At 31.8% G+C, this 20,743-nt stretch overlaps 7 protein-coding genes across 9 annotated transcripts; 2 read left to right on the top strand and 5 right to left on the bottom strand.

Moving 5' to 3' along the window:
* Positions 1-242: 242 nt before the first annotated feature.
* On the bottom strand, positions 243-2,090 carry LOC126848839 (uncharacterized). The gene is made up of 4 exons (XM_050590078.1): positions 1,956-2,090; positions 1,323-1,779; positions 1,168-1,245; positions 243-1,069 (listed from the first exon to the last, which is right to left on the bottom strand). The coding sequence occupies exons 1-4, from the start codon at positions 2,032-2,034 to the stop codon at positions 736-738; spliced, it is 948 nt and encodes a 315-aa protein (XP_050446035.1). The 5' UTR covers positions 2,035-2,090; the 3' UTR covers positions 243-735.
* A 139-nt stretch (positions 2,091-2,229) lies between these two features.
* Positions 2,230-7,361, top strand: LOC126848832 (AP-3 complex subunit beta-2). The gene is made up of 11 exons (XM_050590069.1): positions 2,230-2,373; positions 2,727-3,149; positions 3,416-3,491; positions 3,568-4,149; positions 4,234-4,530; positions 4,636-4,903; positions 4,987-5,706; positions 5,786-6,073; positions 6,160-6,431; positions 6,507-6,871; positions 6,995-7,361. The coding sequence occupies exons 2-11, from the start codon at positions 3,016-3,018 to the stop codon at positions 7,140-7,142; spliced, it is 3,150 nt and encodes a 1,049-aa protein (XP_050446026.1). The 5' UTR covers positions 2,230-2,373; positions 2,727-3,015; the 3' UTR covers positions 7,143-7,361.
* A 35-nt stretch (positions 7,362-7,396) lies between these two features.
* LOC126848840 (soluble lamin-associated protein of 75 kDa-like) lies at positions 7,397-9,919 on the bottom strand. Of its 3 annotated transcripts, none has more exons than XM_050590081.1 (4): positions 9,797-9,919; positions 7,891-8,252; positions 7,633-7,809; positions 7,397-7,537 (listed from the first exon to the last, which is right to left on the bottom strand). In XM_050590081.1, coding segments are annotated over exons 1-4 (660 nt in total). In that variant the 5' UTR covers positions 9,799-9,919; the 3' UTR covers positions 7,397-7,418. The 3 variants fall into 3 exon arrangements, with proteins under 3 accessions (XP_050446038.1, XP_050446036.1, XP_050446037.1); XM_050590079.1 differs by lacking the exon at positions 9,797-9,919 and adding an exon at positions 9,617-9,751; XM_050590080.1 differs by lacking the exon at positions 9,797-9,919 and adding an exon at positions 8,500-8,961.
* LOC126848833 (two pore calcium channel protein 1-like) lies at positions 9,730-15,243 on the top strand. The gene is made up of 11 exons (XM_050590070.1): positions 9,730-10,087; positions 10,442-10,659; positions 10,949-11,113; positions 11,189-11,314; positions 11,758-12,065; positions 12,135-12,415; positions 12,562-12,783; positions 12,861-12,980; positions 13,066-13,405; positions 13,510-13,811; positions 13,963-15,243. The coding sequence occupies exons 1-11, from the start codon at positions 9,985-9,987 to the stop codon at positions 14,277-14,279; spliced, it is 2,502 nt and encodes an 833-aa protein (XP_050446027.1). The 5' UTR covers positions 9,730-9,984; the 3' UTR covers positions 14,280-15,243.
* Positions 15,232-17,000, bottom strand: LOC126848838 (mevalonate kinase). The gene is made up of 3 exons (XM_050590076.1): positions 16,866-17,000; positions 15,787-16,717; positions 15,232-15,627 (listed from the first exon to the last, which is right to left on the bottom strand). The coding sequence occupies exons 2-3, from the start codon at positions 16,681-16,683 to the stop codon at positions 15,370-15,372; spliced, it is 1,155 nt and encodes a 384-aa protein (XP_050446033.1). The 5' UTR covers positions 16,684-16,717; positions 16,866-17,000; the 3' UTR covers positions 15,232-15,369.
* On the bottom strand, positions 16,800-20,506 carry LOC126848841 (bolA-like protein 2). Its single transcript, XM_050590082.1, has 3 exons — positions 20,360-20,506; positions 17,152-17,246; positions 16,800-17,027 (listed from the first exon to the last, which is right to left on the bottom strand). Exons 1-3 carry the CDS (start codon positions 20,420-20,422, stop codon positions 16,931-16,933), a joined length of 255 nt encoding a protein of 84 aa, XP_050446039.1. The 5' UTR covers positions 20,423-20,506; the 3' UTR covers positions 16,800-16,930.
* On the bottom strand, positions 18,528-20,508 carry LOC126848837 (probable dolichyl pyrophosphate Man9GlcNAc2 alpha-1,3-glucosyltransferase). Its single transcript, XM_050590075.1, has 2 exons — positions 20,360-20,508; positions 18,528-20,273 (listed from the first exon to the last, which is right to left on the bottom strand). The coding sequence occupies exon 2, from the start codon at positions 20,199-20,201 to the stop codon at positions 18,600-18,602; it is 1,602 nt and encodes a 533-aa protein (XP_050446032.1). The 5' UTR covers positions 20,202-20,273; positions 20,360-20,508; the 3' UTR covers positions 18,528-18,599.
* Positions 20,509-20,743: the final 235 nt, after the last annotated feature.

The raw sequence follows: 20,743 nt of genomic DNA, 5'->3' as shown, positions 1-20,743 counted from the left end.
TTGAGTGCGTTCGGCAAACACGCTTTTAGCGTTATGAGTGTGCTCTTGTCCTTGTTCAACTTTTAGTAAATAACAAAGATAGAATAACACTTTTAGCTTTTAAACGTGCTGCCGAACGCGGTGTCAAATGTTCGACTTTTGGAAATAGGAACTTGAGTAATATAAAACTGCGTGCATTTCAATATGTATTCTTCGTATATGGTATCAAATGAGAATGGTTTAAATAGGACATATTTACATCTGATATAAAAATGTGTGGTAAAATAATTAGAACATTATATGCAAAATATTTTTGAGAAGCTGAAAGGTATTAGAACATTTCGACATTATTAGAAATATATTAAATATAAATCTTGTATACACTAATAATATAGACTAATTTATGAAAAATTTAGAAAAAAATAGGTTAAAATTTGATTTCAAATTTTTGGTGAATGCGAGAACCTTGTCTTTTTGTCTACATAATTTGTTTTTCTTATTTCCATAAAAAATAAGTTTCAATTCTTTCATATTAATGTATATACATATACATACGTAAAAAAATATTGCATAAATATACAATCTGTTATAAGTTGCCAGATAAGAAAATGTTATTCTTGTAACAGAATTATAAAATATACAACAAAGAACATATCAGGATTTCTTTGCATTTAACAAAATAAATAATTTAGTATTTTGCAACTTTTAAAAATATTAACAAGACATTATGCATTTGCTTATCTGACATAGATGATATTATGTTTCCTTTCTAGACTTTAGGATTGTTAAAATTTCTTCAAGTAAATTATTTCTTATTTCTCTCTGTAGATTAGCTTTCTCCCTCTGTTCTTCTGCACGAGCATATGCTTCTTTCTGCGTTTCGTGCATTTCCATGCATATTTGTAAGATTTTATTTTGTGTTTCATTGCAAGTTTTATTTCTGTTGTCTGTCTTGGTGATTAAATTCTTCATCATACGTTGATAGTTTTGCAGATTATCAATTAGCTTCATATGCTGAGCTTCCAATCTTGCATATTGTTCATTATTCTTGCCAGAATTATGTATTCTTTCAGCATTGAATGTAGCATTTCTGTAAGTCAATGTGATTATTAATAATAATTTTCCGAAACCTTTATATGATCAGTTTTAATTAAATTGTAAACCTTAACTTGACAAGTTATAACTTACTCTGAATCTATGGCTTCTTCTCCTTTCATTTCTGAATCATCACTTAAAAAGTTTTTGGAAAAGATTTCGTCTAAATCTCTGCAAATATTTTTAATATACTAATTTGCAATATGAATGCTAATTTATAGACAAAAAGCTATTGGAAACAAACTTACTGTTCATAGCTGCAGATATATTTTCCCCTTCCATTCCTTCTATTATGTATTATCATATTTTTATAAGCACGTTTCAACGTTTTGAATCTATTTTCTACTTGCAAAGGAGATACAGTAAATCCGTTATCTTGTAAACTCTTGGATATTTCCTGATATGCTAGCTTCATATTTTTTAGTTTTCGATTCCTTACCAGTTCCTTCTTAAGTTTATATTCTTTTAAAAAGATTTTTGTCGAGGCGTCACACCAAGGAAAATGCGCATTCCCACTTTTACTTGTCGATGGGACATTGATTTTATCATCTTCAGATATTTCTATTTTATCGTTTTCCGAATCATTTTCAATCATTTCCCATGGATAAACATCAATATATACATCTCTACCATTGACATTGAAGCACATTTGCTCAGCTTTTTCATCAATTTCTGACAGATGTAATTGGAATACCAAATTGTCTTCTACATTCATGCAAATGTATATATTTTTATAATGATTATTTATAATTTATTACTAGAATTAAGTACACATAGAATATATCGCAAAACCAACATAAGTATTATGCAAGTTTAGCTATATTATATATAGATATATTATATATATATAGTAAAATAAAAATATTTATGATCCATTTTACCTTCGCATGTAATTGTAACGAATCCATTGCTGTCTATGATTGGTTTACCTTCCTCGTCACGTTGAATACAGCCTTTCATTTTTGCTGAAGAAACAACGCTTCGCAGTAGCCGAATATAATTGATCAAGTCACTTGACTCCTTCGAGACACTCGGTACATTTGCTTTTCTTATTCCGCAATTAGTTGGAATAAGAAAAAATTTTCTTCTCTATTCTCTGGAAACGCAATATCTTATTTTCGCGCTTTATTCCATTGCACTTTTTGCACCTCCGATATTTCGACTGCAGAAAGTGTAAAAAGGTGCAGGCGTGGTAAATATATGATCACAGAGCTTGTACTGCGTTTCAGCGAAGAACATTCGTACAGCGAAGAAACGCAGGAAACGCTCGCTCAAGAGAGAGGGATGATCGAAGCATCGGTACGAGTATAGAAATATTTTCGAGAGAGAACCCAGATCTCTTATATTCCAATTCTGTTTCGCGTCATATGCAACGGTAGCGCCATCAAATGACATTAACGGAATTACTATTACGAGATTATCGATAAAGCTAGTTCTCGAACTTGAAAATTTTCATTATATTTTTATCAATTCATTGTGTAGTTATAATTTCTCTCTTTTTTCTAATACGTAATTGCTGGTCTAATCTAATCTATGAAATGCATTATTTCTGTTACATATTCGAATATTCAATTATAATATTAATTAACCGACTCATCATCCCCAATTTCAACTTGCCAAGTTCATATCCATATATATAATTCATTGTTCAGTTTTGACAGCTAATGGCACGTCTATATATTTTAAAATCGATGCCATGGCTGTGATGTGATGGATCAGTGATACCAAAATGGAGACTCAAGGCTTGAAAGCAAGTTGATTCCACTTGACTCCATCTCCATCCTCTGGCATCACTGATGTGGAATGTGAATATGTATATCAGCATGGCTGCTCGCTGAGGACTGCAGCTGTCAAAAGCTTGGGGAGCGAGTATTTTGGGACGCGTGGATAATCTCATAATTTATCTCATAAAAAGAAGAGTTATTATCTTGCATAAGAAGAATGTTGACGGCAGCCGCAAATACGTTATCCAATAACGGCGGCTCTTATAGCAATGAAAGGCCATCCAGCGCGGGCGATGCGGATCTCGCGACAGATCCTGCCTCCGGCGGATTTTTCCATTCCGATTATAAGAAGTAATTAGTTCACGTTGATGTATATCTTTGATTATAAGATCTTTGATTGAAAGATCATAAAGTGATAATTGGGAAATGTTCTAACTACACATTGAAATTTTATTATACTTTATACATTGAACAGAATTATACATATTATATATTTATTACATATTATACATTTTGTTTCTTTCTGTATAATACAAATATATAAAACTGTACCTGTGTGTTGGATATAGATATAATATGAGACGAAGAATTTCATAAAAGTATTTTACATATTTTAGACATGAAGATCTGAAGGAAATGCTGGATAGTAACAAGGATGGGCTTAAGTTGGAAGCCATGAAACGTATAATTGGGGTAATTGTATATATAAATTTGAATTTAGAATAAACAGTTTGATATTAGCAGAATTAGAACTGATTCTTTTCTTCAGATGGTAGCCAAAGGAAGAGATGCATCAGAATTATTTCCAGCTGTTGTAAAAAATGTAGTATCTAAGAATATCGAAGTAAAGAAGCTGGTATATGTTTATCTAGTTCGTTATGCAGAGGATCAACAAGATCTTGCTCTTTTGTCTATATCAACATTTCAAAGAGCTCTGAAGGATCCCAATCAGTTAATAAGAGCAAGTGCTCTAAGAGTATTGTCCAGTATACGGGTTTCCATGATAGTACCTATTGTTATGCTTGCTATTAAAGATTCAGCTAGTGATATGTCACCATATGTACGAAAAACTGCTGCTCATGCTATTCCTAAATTATACTCATTGGATCCTGAACAAAAAGAAGAGTTGATAAGTGTATTGGAAAAATTGCTCTCTGACAAAACCACTCTTGTAGTGGGTTCAGCAGTAATGGCTTTTGAGGAAGTGTGTCCAGAAAGAATAGATCTTATCCATAAAAATTATAGAAAATTATGTAATTTATTGGTAGATGTTGATGAATGGGGCCAAGTGGTTATCGTTAACATGCTTACTAGATATGCTAGAACACAGTTTGTTGATCCAAATACAGATGTAAGTATATATTCAAAGATATTTTGGTGAAATAGTAATTAATTTAATTAATTTAAAAATAATGATTTAAATAATATTTCGCAGAATTTAGATGAAGATGAAAATCGGCCATTTTACGATTCTGATTCTGATTCTTCTAATGCGAAGAAATCAAAGTTTACATTAGATCCCGATCATCGTTTATTATTAAGAAATACAAAACCCTTATTACAAAGTCGAAATGCATCTGTGGTAATGGCAGTTGCTCAGTTATATCATCATGCAGCACCCAGAAGCGAAGTTATGACTGCTGCAAAAGCATTAATAAGATTGTTAAGATGTCATAGAGAAGTGCAAAGTATTGTACTTCACTGTATCGCGAGTATATCAATTACAAGAAAGGTAATGTAAGTATAGTGCTCTAAAATACAATACAAATTAATCTATGGTAACCCAATTTATAATATATAACTATGTGGCACATTTACACTATTTTGTGTTTTTCAGGGTATGTTTGAGCCCTTCTTGAAATCATTTTTCGTACGGACTTCGGATCCTACTCACATAAAACTTTTGAAACTTGACATATTGACAAATTTAGCAACTGAAACCAGCATTGGTGTAATACTGAGAGAATTTCAAACATATATCTCTAGTAGTGATAAAGAATTTGTTGGTGCTAGCATTCAAGCAATCGGCAGATGTGCAAGCAATATCAAAGAAGTAACTGATACATGCCTCAATGGATTAGTATCTTTATTAAGTAATAGAGATGGTAAATTTTTATCAATTTATATATTTTGTATCATATGTCTAGTGTCATATATCTTATCTGCATTAATTTTTATTTTTTTACAGAGGCTATCGTGGCGGAAAGTGTAGTGGTAATAAAAAAACTCCTACAAACGCAGCCAAATGAGCATAAAGATATAATTGGCCATATGGCGAAATTAATGGATTTCATTACAGTACCACAAGCCAGAGCCTCTATTTTGTGGCTTCTAGGCGAATACTCCGATAGAGTTCCTAAGATAGCGCCGGACGTGCTCCGAAAAATGGCAAAGAGTTTCGTGAACGAGCAAGATATAGTAAAATTGCAAACCTTAAATCTGGCCGTGAAATTATGCTTAAATAATCCTGTACAAACGAAACTGTTTTGTCAGTATGTCTTCCAACTCGCCAAGTACGATCAAAATTATGATATCAGAGATCGCGCACGTTTCCTGCGACACTTCATCTTCGAAGATGAAGGCAATGAGACGAAGAAACTACCACAGTTCGCGAAAAAAATTTTCCTTACACCGAAACCGGCGCCGACATTAACGTCCAGATTTAAAGATTCGGAATATCAATTGGGCACTTTATCCCACTATCTGGACATGCCATGCGCGGGTTATCGGCCTTTACCACCATTCCCGGAAGTAACGCAAGATCCATCCGTGCGAGATGTCGCACCGTCAATTGCGCAGGAACATAAAGAAGAGCGATACAGTAGAAAAGAAAAGGAGAAAAAAAAGAGCAAGGAAAAGGAAAAACCATTCTACAGCGACGAGGAGAGTATTGCTGCTGAAAGTAAAGGTACCGATAAACAAGTTTAACATTGTATATTATTTCTGTTTGTGTACTATATATTTTAATTTTTTATTTTTACTTTTAGAATCAGATAATCAATCGTCCAATTCTTCATCCACCGACTCTTCAGATGAGGATAGCGATTCATCAGAATATACAAGTGAATCAGATAAATCTGAGATTGGCATTGGAAAGAAAAATGAAACAAAATCCGATGATTCTGAGAGTGAATCATCGAGCAGTGAAGATTCGGATTCCGAAGAAGAAGAAAGCGAGACTCAAGAGAGCGAAGAGGAGAAATCAAAAGTCATCAAACAAGAAACAAAAGAAAAACCGAAAAGCAATTTTGATCTACTATTAGATCTAGATGATGGTTAGTTAAGAGGTTAATGAGATTTCTAACAAGAGACAGATAAATTTTAAAAAATTTGTAGTATTAACATATTTTGTTTTATGCAGTTATTCCAATGACTCCTGTGATGACACCTAGTTTGGGTGGTTTTCTTACTCCAATTAATTCAATAATTACGGAAAATGTTCAAGAAGTGTCGACATCATATGTTCCGTTGAAAAAGACTACTTTGTTAAATAGTATCATAGGGCATGGTTTAAAAATTGAATATAGATTTACAAGATCGCAACATTTAGTTAGTTCGAGTTTGGTTAATATCGAATTAACATTTTCTAATGAAAGCAACAATGTTATTAAAGAAATTCAAATAGGAAATAAGGTAAACAATTTTTTTAATATTATTTAACATACAATATCATGATTATATTGAAATAACGTATTATATTATTTTCAGAATTTGCAAAAGGGAATGTTTATTCACGATTTTATGCAAATACCAATTCTTGATACAAACGGTACATTATCTTCTACACTCGGTATTAATTTTAATGACTCTACTCAACCAGCAAATTTCAACATCGATTTTTCAATTAACGATGAGAAACACTCATGTCTGGTCAGTATCAAACCACCAATCGGAGAGATAATAAGATCTGTGACCTTGCCAGAAAGCATGTTCAATGCAGAGAAAGCCAAATTAAAAGGTATGAATGAACATATTGCAAAGATACCTTATTTTGGAAACAAAAGTGCTCTTCCTCAAAAAATCTTTGAGACAGCGAATGTTGCGAGAATACCGAATGAGGATGAAGTCATGCGGTAAGCATACACATTTATCATAAAGTTAATATTGTTTGTAATATATTTTTTGTATGTTTTTAACATAGTTTTTATCTGAATAATTAAGATTAAAAAAGAACTAAGTACAATGAATATATGCAGGTTTGCCGCTTATACTTTAGCATCTAAATCGCTAGTATTGATAACAGCGAAATTCATTGATACTGAGAAATTGGAAGTTTGCATAAATTGTGAAAAAATGGTTATAGGATCGATCCTGCTGAATGAATTTAAAAGTAACTTGAAATAAAATGGGTATGTATACTCTGCAGAATTAGATTTAATATAGATGCATTTCATATATTTACGAGATGAAAAGGTTCAAATATTTCTTCTTTTTCTTCTATTATGCGAAGATAAATTTTCAAATATATTCTATACTTAATATATACACTTATTTTCATATGAATGAGTGTATATGTATGCATGCATAAAAATATAATTAAAAATATATATAAATATTCTGTTATGTCGTTACGATGATTTTTATAATAAATTCTAATCATTTTTTGTCATAAAAACTATGTCATTGCCATTTTTTCAAACGGCACCATATCAGTTGCTGAGATACACCGATATCGCAGTCTGCAATTTCCCAGAAACGCAATCGATATTCTTTATGATTCATCAGAAATGTTTTCAGGACTATAAGCAAGAGAGATATATACTATTAGAATATAATTATAAAGATATATATACTATTATAAATCTAATACGATACTCGGGTTGAATATACTTACTTCTTAACATGCCATTTGAGATTGGCTTAGAAAAGCCAATATCTTCATTCGGAAAGCGCGCGATCACGTCGGATAAGATTTCCGTACCAAAACCCCGGTTTCTATATTCTGAACGAATGTATGCCGTGTCCACTATGGGCATCACATATCTTTCTTTCGTCGAGAATATTTCCGTACCTAGGTAAATTATTGAAAATGCTTTACACGTTTATTCTCTGAACATTTCCTAAATTCTTTTCTAATATTACACTTAATTACCTGTAGGTTTAACAGTATAAAACCCAATCGCTTTTCCCTTATACCATCTTAGTGATACGATGTCGTGCTCATCAACCGGAGCGTACAATGATTCGAATTTCTCTGCTCGTGGCGCATCGAAGTTGGGGTAAACAATCTGGCTCAATATGTAGTGGAGCACCTTATCGCGATCCGACTGGACTTGCCGCCATTCATCTACGAGTCGATCGCTATAGATATTATTAATGTCAATTATTTCATCATTTAACACTATATTTACAAAGTGATCGCCATCGATGCAATCTACACGATGGACGTCACCCTGAATATTCACATTGCTCAGGTCAAGTTTGATCGTCTCGGTCCGAACACATCTTGCGCACCTATAAATATCACAATTGCGTTATATAATGCTTCTTGTATTATTTAAAAATCTTTCCTTAAAAAAATACGAGCATAGGAGTTGCGGTAATGGTTTATTTTTTTACTGACAACTTTTCAGAGACAAACTCGTCTCAAAGAGATGTTATGTAATCGACCAGTTTTGTGGCCGATTAACAATGCAACACTCTAGTGATAAATAAAGCTAACAATCAATATGAATTAGTAGGAAGCGAGTTAATTCGTCACCTCGAGCATATCATCTTGAGCAGACAGATCGAAGAAGCGAACGACGGTTATGATAAGCGAGAAATATTCGACTAGATTGTGTACGGCGAAAAAAATGGAACTCATTAACTGATAAGAAGAATAATTCACTTGTATCGTTCAGAGTATTTCATCGGTGAAACCTTGTATGAGCACGTGACAAAAATATGGATCTTGTAATACATTCAATTTGACAATTTATGACAAATGCAATATGAAAAGCTATCCCCGAAATTTCGATAGAAATTTATATGCTATTTAAGATCAACAATCATATTAATTTTTTGTACATAAAAAGAAGAGATTTTTCAACAATGCCGTGACTGCCACTGATCTCCAATTCAAACATGTACAAAGTACAATTCGCTCACAAAATATTTAGAAAGCTATGTGCAATCTGTTGAATTTCGAAAGTTCATGAATCATCGACCAGAAAAATCAACCAAAAGAAATAATGAATGTAGGAAAAGATTCATTATTTATATATACTAGATAAAACATATATAATATCTATTCTTTTGTACTAGGTCAAAGTAATCGGGGCAATCGATGTATCAATTATTATATGTTTATTGAAATTTTCCTATTTGTAATGTTCGTATAATATTTGAGTTCAAAGGAATATAATTAGCAATAATTATATTTTTTTGGTAACCATAATTATAATTTTTATTGCCTCGCTAAGATGCTTATTACTCGACATAGAAAAAAAAAAATAAAATCAGTCGATTGCATACATGGGATTACGTATATACGATCATATAAAGTTGAGTGAGCACAAATTACATTATCTTACGCAAAATGCTGCGAGCAATGCAATGTTTGTTCATCGAATACAAAAATTTCTCATAACATATATGTGGTAAGGAACAATGAACTTTGTTACCACGTGCTATTGCGTGATTTTCACGGTGCAATTATTCATAATTAAAATGGAAATATTCCTTAGTTTTGATTAGAGCCGTGATAGTTTTTAATCATTTTTTTTAACTACAATCATATATATATATATATCATGACGTGAACTTTGAAAGTCAGTAGTGGGGTTCACGCATGCGCATTGTACTTTCCATGCTTTGTTTCTTTCTCTCTCACTCACCATATCAACCCACACATATTTACATCTGTCTCATTTAATCATACACAGAGCAAGAGAGAACATTTACACATTCTCATAATGTCAAGCGGATCGTCGATATCGATGCATTTTAGTAATAGCGGCAGGAACATGAAGTATCTATTATATCTATATCATATATTCGCACACACGGTTACATACATTCCGAGCGCGTCGCGTCATCCAGTATCCAGTCGGAGCCTGTCGTCGTTCCGCAGTGGAGTCGACGAAGTTTGCCGGCTCGTTGAATCTGTCAAGGTCGACCAGATCTGTCAACCGTAACGCGCTGACAGGAAGTACGGTGCAGTTAGTGCAGTGCGCGTCAGCTGTGCGACGCGACGCGCGCTCCAATGTCTTCGTCGCGGTCCGGAGAATCCGCCGCCGATTATCAGCGATTTAACAATGAGACGGGTCTGCCGCTCGATCAAGAGATCTCCAATGGTTCCAATCGACGTGAGTCAGCTTCTAATCTTTACTGCCCTAAATTCATCTAGATAATCTAACAATTACGAAACGGCTGCAACATTGCATATGTACTTATTGATAGAAAAAAATATTTACTTTTCAATGATATATCTTTTTGACAAGAGACAAGTGTGACTTGTGACAAGTTATGACGTTAGTTGTTGAAATTTTTGATTTTTTGCTGATAACGAATATAGTCTTAACAATTATTTTTTTCCATAAATATTCTAAATTTTTATTAACTTGTAAAGATATTGATTTATATTGAAACTTATGGAGTTTGTAAAGGTATGCTATGTGTTTGTCACATTGAGATGATCTGTAAAATTTCGTCTCTTACAGAATATGGCTCTATGTTGTCTTCCCCTTCTTCGGAAAGTCATGTGAAGTTTTCATTCGACAATGGTAATACTGCTAATCAACTAGATTGTAAATACGAAGCAGGTGAGACAGGGACTGGAAGCATGACTGAGAATATAGTGTTTACTCCATGTAACGCAACTCTTGATATGGACATGCATTGGGAAATGAATTATCATGAAGCTGCAATATTTTTAGAGGTAACTATGTGTATCGATTATACATATATATTTCAAAAGCAGTTAATAACATAATATATATAAGCACTATGCTTGTATATACGGGCAAACAATTAAATGACCAATTATTTTTTTAAGAATATCTACTTTATAGTGTATATATAGCATTATACACACACACACACAGTGTATGCTATATAATATAAAGATACACAGCTTATTGTTATATATGTATATGAGAGAGCTTAAATTATGTTAAATTATATTATAATATCTAATGATTATCAGCAATGTATAAATACTGTTTTAGGAAGGTAGAAATAATGAGAAATTTGATTCTCATCCAAAACATCCTGAAGATTTACCAGCATATCTCTTAGTCCATAACAGTTGTTACAATGGATTGGATTTGATGACTTCATTAATCCTGCTGTCTCTTGCAATTGTAGAAGAACCGGCTCTTCCACTATTCAAAGTATGTTACATTAAAAATAAATCAAATATGTAATTCTTTTCCATCAATATTTCTCATTTACATACTTTGTTTCAGGTACCAGTGTGGGTACATGGTTCAGTAGAATTACTTGCTTTAATTACTATTGGTGTGGAATTAGCTTTAAAGCTGAGATGGACTGGATGGGCTCCTATGTTAAAACATAAACGTACAATATTGAAAGTAAGAACCATTACTTGAAATCTATATATCTGTGAGAATGAGTAATAATTTGACAACATTTACATGAAAATATTTACATAAAACATATAAAAAATACGATAAGAAATATTTGTATAATCAGATTATCTAAATAGTTTATACACTTGTGAATTAATATGCGATGATATAAGAGTATCAGACAGTAGTCATGCATTCATTAACGATCAACAGCCGCGTCGTCCAAATGAATAATGAGTACTACAATGAATATAATGACTTTTTAATTTACTTACATAATGAGTTATTGAGCTACATCTATAATGTCAGACACGTCGCAATATTCTTCATGAAATTCAAATTAAACGAGTTTACATACGATTCTTATGAAGAAAAAAAACTGTCGATGCATCATTAAATCTGGTTATTGACTTTCTATCAACATCATAAATTAATTTCTGTTTCAGTTTATCACATTAGTTATTATGTTTCTCGAAGCTATGACAATCCTGGTACGGCAATCCTCGCATTTCCGCGTAACGCGTGCCCTGAGACCTATCTTTTTAATAGATACAAAATATTGCGGAGGAGTAAGGCGATTTATAAGACAGATACTTCTCACATTACCACCCATCTTAGATATGTTGGGCCTTCTTTTTTTCTTGATTATTGTATATACAGTATTAGGTTATTATATGTTCAGTGAAATGAACAGGAATTTTTCCACGTTGCAAGATAGCTTCGTCAGTCTGTTTGTCCTTCTTACCACTGCTAAGTGAGTAGACAATATAATTCAATGTAATTAATTTAAAACAATACAATTTACTTTTTATGCTACTTATAGCTTTCCGGATGTAATGATGCCGTCTTATTCGCAAAATAAGTGGTACGCGATATACTTTGTATCGTATTTATGTACCATGCTGTATGTAATGATGAATTTAATGTTGGCGGTGGTAAACGAAACATTCACGTCTCGCGAACGTGACAAGTTTAAGAAACTGTTCCTGCATAAGAGGAAAGCATGTCAACACGCTTTTAAGTTACTAGTTTCTAAACAGGATCCTGACAAAATGCGATTCCGTCAGTTCGAAGGTTTAATGCGATATTATGCTCCAAACAAATGTACGTATTCAAGATTTATATTATTATTTTTCTTAATTCAAAAATTTCATGCTAGCAAATCTATGTTTCATGATGAGATTATATATAACTATATTTAATCAAATAATGTCTATACCCGCAATTACAATATTATACGTATTTTATAGCCCTACGAGACATTGTTTTAATGTTTTGTCATATGAATGCATCGGGAAGCGGCGCTTTAAATTGCGAGGAATTCTTGTCGATTTACGACGCCGCGACACTTCAATGGGACTTACAATACTCTAACATACCATGGTATCGAGCCACGACATGGTGGCCTCTGCAAATGCTGTGCACAGGCGCCCACACTATTATCAAATGGCCATACTTCGAAATGTTGGTGTGTAAGTAAATGACACTTGTGTGAATAATTGACATTGGCGAAAAAATCTCATTTCTCATTGTTTGTATAATTTTGTAGGTGTTATCATTACTGGTAATTGTATCGCAATGATAATAAGAATCATAGAACCGAGTAGTAGTCTTGTAGAATCGGCTCATGGATTCGCTGCGTGTTGGGATACTCTATTGTTTGGGGGACGTAAGTAAAAAAAAATCTTTTTAAAAAAATAAAAACAAACATATATCATATAAAAGAAAAGGAATATGCATAAATAAATTTACAGTTTTTGTGGCTGAAGCATTAGCAAAGGTATTAGCTCTTGGTATTAGATGTTACCTGAGCTCAGGATGGAATCTTTTTGACTTGGGAACATCGATAATGACTCTTGTCGCTGCATGCGCTCTCATTTTATTTCCCTCGGCTACATTCCTGGTTATGTTCCGGCCACTCAGAACATTGAGATTGTTCAAGATAAAGAAGCGCTATCGAGATGTTTTCGGTACTCTTGTGATTCTATCTCCCCAGATGTGTTCGACGGCGATTGTTATGTTGGTCTTGTACTACTTTTTCGCGATTATCGGGATGGAACTATTCGCCGGATACGATATGCGGAATTGCTGCAAGTTAGTGCAAAATTAATTGCAATAATTAAAAAATGAATATTATGTATTTTTCTCTCAATTCTCTTTTTTTAATTTTTCATGATTTTCACAAATGTTTTCAATAGGAATACAACCGTCGAGGATTTTTATGAATATTCTGTCAATGGTAGCACAGCACTGGGATACTATTATCTTAATACTTTCGACAATCTCCTAGCGAGTGGTATGACGCTCTTCGAATTGACAGTTGTTAATAATTGGTTTATACAAATGAATGCATATGCATTTACCGCGGGCATGTACACAAGGATATATTTTATGATATTTTATTTGGTAACAATGATCGTATTGACTATCGTAGTATCCAGTTTCTTGGAAGCTTTTCGATTTAGGATACAATATAAAAAATCGACTTCAAAACACGACGGTAAATATTTGAGCAAAAATTTTTCTCTCTTTATTTCTAAAATTTTTCAATTTTTATATAATAATATATAATACTAATGTATTAATTAATATAAATATATGTATTAATATAAATATAATAATAATGTATTTTTACATATCTCGATCTTTAGAAGAAAAAATGCTCCATGAGGAAGTGGAATTAAAGTGGAACGAATTACAATGCATAATTGAAGATTTTCAAATTCTGGAAAATCTGCGCAACTCTTTGGTCGTTGGAGGAAGCACTCTGTTCATTGGTTCACGACCGCGAACGCGAGAAGTTTTACAAAGAAAAATGTATACTCATGAGATAAATGAGTGGATAGCCGAAGTAAAGTCGGAAGAAAAGCAACTGGTACCTAATGTAGCGCATAATATAGAGGACCCAAATAGTGATAGTATTTCCGATACAGATCATCTTGTAACAAACGGCAATTTGCGTCAATAAAACAATAGTTATTATCTAATAAAGATAAAGATAGCGGCGTGACTTATAGACTGTATTCTGAAAATTAATTTATATTTTTTGCTTACAGTAGTGTAAATACATTTACTATAATATACTATATAAAATTCACTCACTTAAACATTAATTTAACATTAACGTAAATATTTTTTTGACAGTAAAAAAAGATAATGTATTATATGCCGGATCAAAAATCTTTTTTTAATTATCTTTTATTTATTTTTTTTAATGATAGAATTCTAAAAGAGGTACGATTATTATCAAGTTTTAATATAAATAAATATGACTTTTATATATATTTTGATACTACAAACTAGTCGCGAACATTACAAAATGATTTTGTTCTATTTAAGAAACAATTATTATGATGTGCCTCAACTTTATTGATGCGCCATTTCACAGTACGAATGTATGATAATTTATGATGATTTATGATAATTACCCATTGATACTGATCATTAAATATATAGATGAGATATGCCGCAAAACACAATACTCATACATTAGATTAAAATTCTGATATTTTAATGTACAAAATAAGCAATGTTATTTTTGTTGCTTTTTATAAAAGCTTTATTCGCAATGTTAATTATTGCAATTTTAATATAATTAAAATATATATTCAGAGTTGGCTCGAAAAGATAACGGGATTTGGAGCAGGATGATATTTATACTTCTATTTATTATTTTTTTTATAAAGTTGAACGAAATTTCTATTTCTCAAAGTCAAAATATAAACGAAGGAAACATTTTTTTTCCTCTGGTTCTTGTATATCACGTGATTCAATGACAGTAATTTACAAGTTATATATAGACATATCTGATATTGTTACATATTATACTAGCGCGAAAGAGACTTTTATCTTCCCATCTATGATATAACAATTTGTATTTATTTAATAGATCGATGCTTTATTATCTAATAATAATAAAATTATATAAAATTCTCTATTCTTTTTATGTCCTTCCATTTATAACACCATTATAATTAAGTTGATAATTTTAATATCTGTTCATATATGTTGATGATTCTAATACTAATCCTATCCTATTATAATAATTGTATTAGATATTAATCAATTGTCACTCCATTGCAACCCAACTTGGTTCTTATGACAGAGCAATCTGCACTTTTTAATAGATGAGAGAGAAGCGTAATGTGTATATCTTCAATATCCGGCAGTAGCAAGATATATGCATATCCACCTCCACCAGCGCCTGTGAGTTTCCCCGCGAATGCATGATCCCGTGCTATTTTACAAATCAAATCCAATTTTGTATGTGATACATCTAATGCACTAAGTAATCCTTGGTTCGTATGGATGAGAGCCTGCAAAACGTACGACTATATATTATGTAAAATAACTATAACTTTCAGCGGATAATTGTATACATGAATCTTTCGTACAAGAAAAACGCACACAACTACATTGGAATATGAATGGTAATAAAATAATATTGAAGTTCGCAAAGAGAATGTGAGACTTACAAATAACTTTTTGTATTGTGATTGCAGGAGATCCGCATCATTAGTTGTTTGAACGTCGTATATTTCACCGAGCACCTGAACAGCTGCTTTTGATACAGCGTCTATGCTGTCGAAGATCGGATCGATAATTGCAGGATAAGATCGTCTCCTCTCTGCCACTCGCTCCACTAGATCTTTCGTACTCCGACTGACATTCGAGCTGACTAGCAGAATATTCAAGCTTGGCATATTAGATAACACATTCACCGGTTCTCCCCGTCGGAATTCTATTATCGAACCATATGTGCACACGCTGTTATCGATTCCAGATGGAGAGCCGTGCATAATTCGCTCGCAGCTCAGAGCGTATTTTGAGATCTTTTCGAGATCATTTTCATTGAATGTATGATGAACATCACCTTTCTGTCGATGTGCCCAATGGAGAAAGCATGCTGAAAGACATACCGCGAACGATGCCGAACTGCCCAAACCCGCGTTGATCATTAATTCCGTAGATAAATGCACGGAGAAAGGTTTGATTTGCATTTTTTCTTCATAGGCGATATAAACAAGCAAATAAAGTATCGCTTGTAAGCTTAATACTTGTTCATTTATACCGTTGTATTCGCCGGAAAAACCTTTTTTTAATTTAACAAATTGTTCGACTTGATCAAGCAATCGATTAGTATTTTCGTTAAACGGATAAGGCTCGAAGTACTCTAAAAGTACATCTAAAGGTACATCTAAGGACATATGAATATTGGGGAAATTTATTTGAATACGATCGCAATTTCGTTCCTCGAATCTGAGTTTAGTACGTAAATTTAAGCTAGCCGCAAGAGCTGTTTTTCCATATACCACCGCGTGTTCTCCATGCAAAATTATTTTGCCCGGTGCGGATATGTGGAACTGAATCATTTTTTATGAATAAAAATTCCTTTAATCTAATTATCTAAAAAATTGATATATTGAATATAGAAAAAAAATTAGGTATTTGTACTATAGCTAGAATGTATTTGTTAATATAGAGAAAATCACTTGGATAATATTCGCATTATATTCTTTTGTTATATAAATTGTTAGAAACGGCTAACACTCACAAAACAGTTGTGACAAAAGTAACTGTTATCAATTTTCTATCTATACAAAAGAAATTTAATAAGATTCAAGTTCTCGTATTTTCCCATTGTTCTGGTGTTAATGTTGTTACTGAAATAGCATGAATTGCTTTCAATTCTTCTTCTAAGACTCCATATACAAGCCTGTGTGAATCATATACATATGTACTCCATTATTGAAATTTTATATAATGTATTAATAAGTTTCCATAAAAAGATATGTATTGAAACCTCATATTTTTATAATCTGTGAAAACAACAATATTACCTGTGACGTTGCAGAGTGGGCTTTCCTTGGAATAGATTAGAGACAACGACTACCGAGAATTTGGCACCGCAACCGTCAGATTCATCTATTACCTCCTGTAATACACACATACTGGGAACAATATATCTTTGTACAACCACTAAAACGAATGAGTAATAATATATCTGTCATATGAAATATATTTATGATTTCATATTTAATGCAGAGTAATTTGTTGAACAAATTATTTTGATATGTTCTATTGAATTGATACTATGAAAGATGCATTAACATAATTTTATCGAATAAATTTTTTTGTTACATCGTTACTTGCCTTAACATTTATCTTTTCTCTATTAATATAATTAATAATTAATAAATAATACATAGAACAAAATTTTGCAAAACATTTTTTTGTAGCGTCAATTCAATATGATGATATTAAAATCTATTTCCAGTGAACTATATTGTTTATTATACATAGTCAAAACACTTAAACATATTTATAAATCTTCTTATATAAAACGATATAAAGCGTTCAACTTAAATTTCAACAGATAATTATAAAATAAAAAAAACAATGACTTATATTTTATATATATTTACTTTATAAAGACTGCAAGGCAACTGATCTAAAGCAGTTCTTTTGTATGACTGAAACTTATTATGGAAATATCATACTGATTTTAAATGCAATTTAAAAGAAATTTTAAAGTTAGGTTTGAAGGTAGATCCTTATCTTATTTGGAATATTGAAATGTAGGAAACAAAATAATATGTTTCTGGTAATATAACAATATCATCAATAACATGGATATAGTAATTAAAATAAATATCAGTAATCAGTAATAACACATATTATTTCATATTTATTAAATCACAACGTGTGTTCTATTTATTATGGATAAATTATTTTCTTTAATATTAAAAAAAATTGTTATTGATGAATGTGAATATATTATATTTTATTATATATTATGTTTTTAATGGATTTTTTTAAATTTAATTTAAAAATTGGTAAAACTTATAATAGACATTATTTTATTGATTTTTCCATAAATTTTCATAGATAGCATTTATAACATTTTGAAAAATTTTCGATTATTTTATATGATTATTTTATATTGATAGAAAAGAGAATATTTCTATATAATATTATATATTCTGAATATATTCCAGATATATAAATCGGATAGATTCCGATATTTCTTTAAGAAAAAAATGGATAATTTGATGTATATCATATCGTCAATCAATATCAAACATGTTTTTAACGACAATTGTTTATACATTTTACTTCCGCGATAATAAATTTACGATACATAAAATTAGCATTAGCGAGAAAATCAACTAACGAACGAAGAAAAAGGACAAAGAAGAAATTTGATTCGACTCTATAGATTCTATTAGATTTTTATTTATTATTTATAATAATTTATACACATTTTTTTCTATTTTCAATAACTCCATCAATGTGATTTAACTTTACTCGCCAGAATATCTTTCCTTAGGACAAATAGTTGGACATAATTGAAATACACAAAAAAGACTAGAAAATGTCCACATGAATAAATCGATACCAAGAGAGAAAATAAGTCAGGATATTTTTCAGGGGGTTTTACAAATTTACTAATGATAGAAAGAAGTAATACACCTAAAATGGATCCATAGAACGCAATAGAGAGCCACAATTTTTTATTATAGCTTAGTAAATTTGAAAGAGATTTATTTTTTTCATATTGTTGCATTCTATCCTTTGATCTTGATGTACTCTTATTTAACAAACTCTTTGTTTTGTCATTGTGAAATACATCGGACCACATCCAAAAAATCAAACAGAAATAAAAAACTATTGTGGCAAGATAAGCAAGATATAGCTCATCTTTTATAAATAATGGTAACATACTAAAATGTGATATGATCAAAAACCAAAAACAAGGAAGAGGATCATTATTAAAATACAATAAAACCGGTACGGCAACTAAAAGAATAGACTTTTCGTGAACTTGAAATGAGAAAAGGAAAAACGCTATGGCGGAATTTATTAGAGAAAGTATAAATGTATCTTTTGTAGGTAAAAAATATAAATTGATGCTACTCGGTAAAATTGCGCATGTTGTTGCCGTTAAACAAATTTTGGCTAATTGCGCGTTCGTAAAAATCTGTCGTAATTTACAAAAAATATTGATTGCACACCACATGTTGGCAACTTTATCTTCAAATACACCCCTGGAAAACGGGAATAATCTGAGCACTGTACTGAAAAATAAATCTCTACTTTTGAAAAATGGTATCCAAATAATGTAAAACGTTAATAGTACTACAAAAGAGATGCATGTCAACATGCGAATACAAAAAAACCAAGATTTTGTCTTATTGGATATATGAATCCCAAGTATATAAGAGAAAAATGGTAAAGCGTGATACAATTCCATTTGTTTATAGTTCAGCGCTAAGACAAACAGAATTGAGCTAAGGATGACTGAATCTTGCATCATAGCAGCTACAGCGGCGACGAAGAAACCCAGCGACACGCAATTGTATTGAAAATGTCCATGATCTATTAATATTAACCCTGGATAAATCAGCATTGTCAAAAGGATGGCGTCTCTTTTCTTAAACTTGAATATATTGGACTCATTATATTGATAACTATCTGGCAAATGCAAATTGATTACAAAATAAATAATTGCTGGTATATAAATTAAAATATCTGCAATTAAGACAGTCGATCTCATAAAGTGTTTATGCTCTACAGTCTCAAATCCTCTGGATTCCTGCAGTTTTACAAAAGACGGATCTATTCTGTTTGCAATGTGACCTAATAAAAGACTGTGATATGCTGTTAAAGGTGGATAATCTAAACCCCAATATTGTAGATCATTTTCTGTGGTATTGATATACCACTTATCAAAGGGTAGATTCAATGTGATTTCTTGCCAGTGTCGCTGTGCTTCATAATCTCCGTACATAGGAGGCTTGCCCTCTCCGCTGTGCGAATGATGAATGACACAGCATCTCAAGAGAATGGCAAAACAGGAGACCAAGGCGAGTTGCAGTTTTCCCTGCATTTTCCCTTATGCAAGGCCCCAAAATTTATCCTCGAATCGCAAAACTAATCGCAGAAATTTCGAAAATGGTTCCTGGCAAAATGACACGTCATCATACATGGCACAATGTTGAAAAGGGGTAAAAAAAAAAGTAATGAAAGAATTGTTGGCTTACGTACCACGTGTGAAGCTTTCAATCCTTCAGTCACTTTGTCTTTAATATATTTCTCGCTATATGACATACTCTTCTTCTTCTTCTTCTTCTTCTTCTTCTTCTTCTTTGTCTTAATCGGCCACGTCCGATCTAGTATGACATACTCAGTTCTTAATGCAACAGGTATTTGCTATTACCTGCTATTAAGTCTATCGAATACTATTAAATGCCACCACTAAATTTTCTATTAACTAATTCCAACTGAAATTTACTAAAATGTTTTTTTACGAATGCAGGACAATGCGATAATTACCAAATCGGTTGGTTAACGGTTAAATCACAGACATGATAAAAATAGACCGATTCGGCTCTTATAATTGATAATTCCTCCGTATGAAGTGCCATCTAT

Source organism: Cataglyphis hispanica, chromosome 4, assembly GCF_021464435.1.
Source record: "Cataglyphis hispanica isolate Lineage 1 chromosome 4, ULB_Chis1_1.0, whole genome shotgun sequence".
Taxonomy (NCBI): domain Eukaryota; kingdom Metazoa; phylum Arthropoda; class Insecta; order Hymenoptera; family Formicidae; genus Cataglyphis; species Cataglyphis hispanica.
The sequence above is the reverse complement of the archived record's forward strand: the minus strand, read 5'-3'. Positions and strand labels throughout refer to the sequence as shown.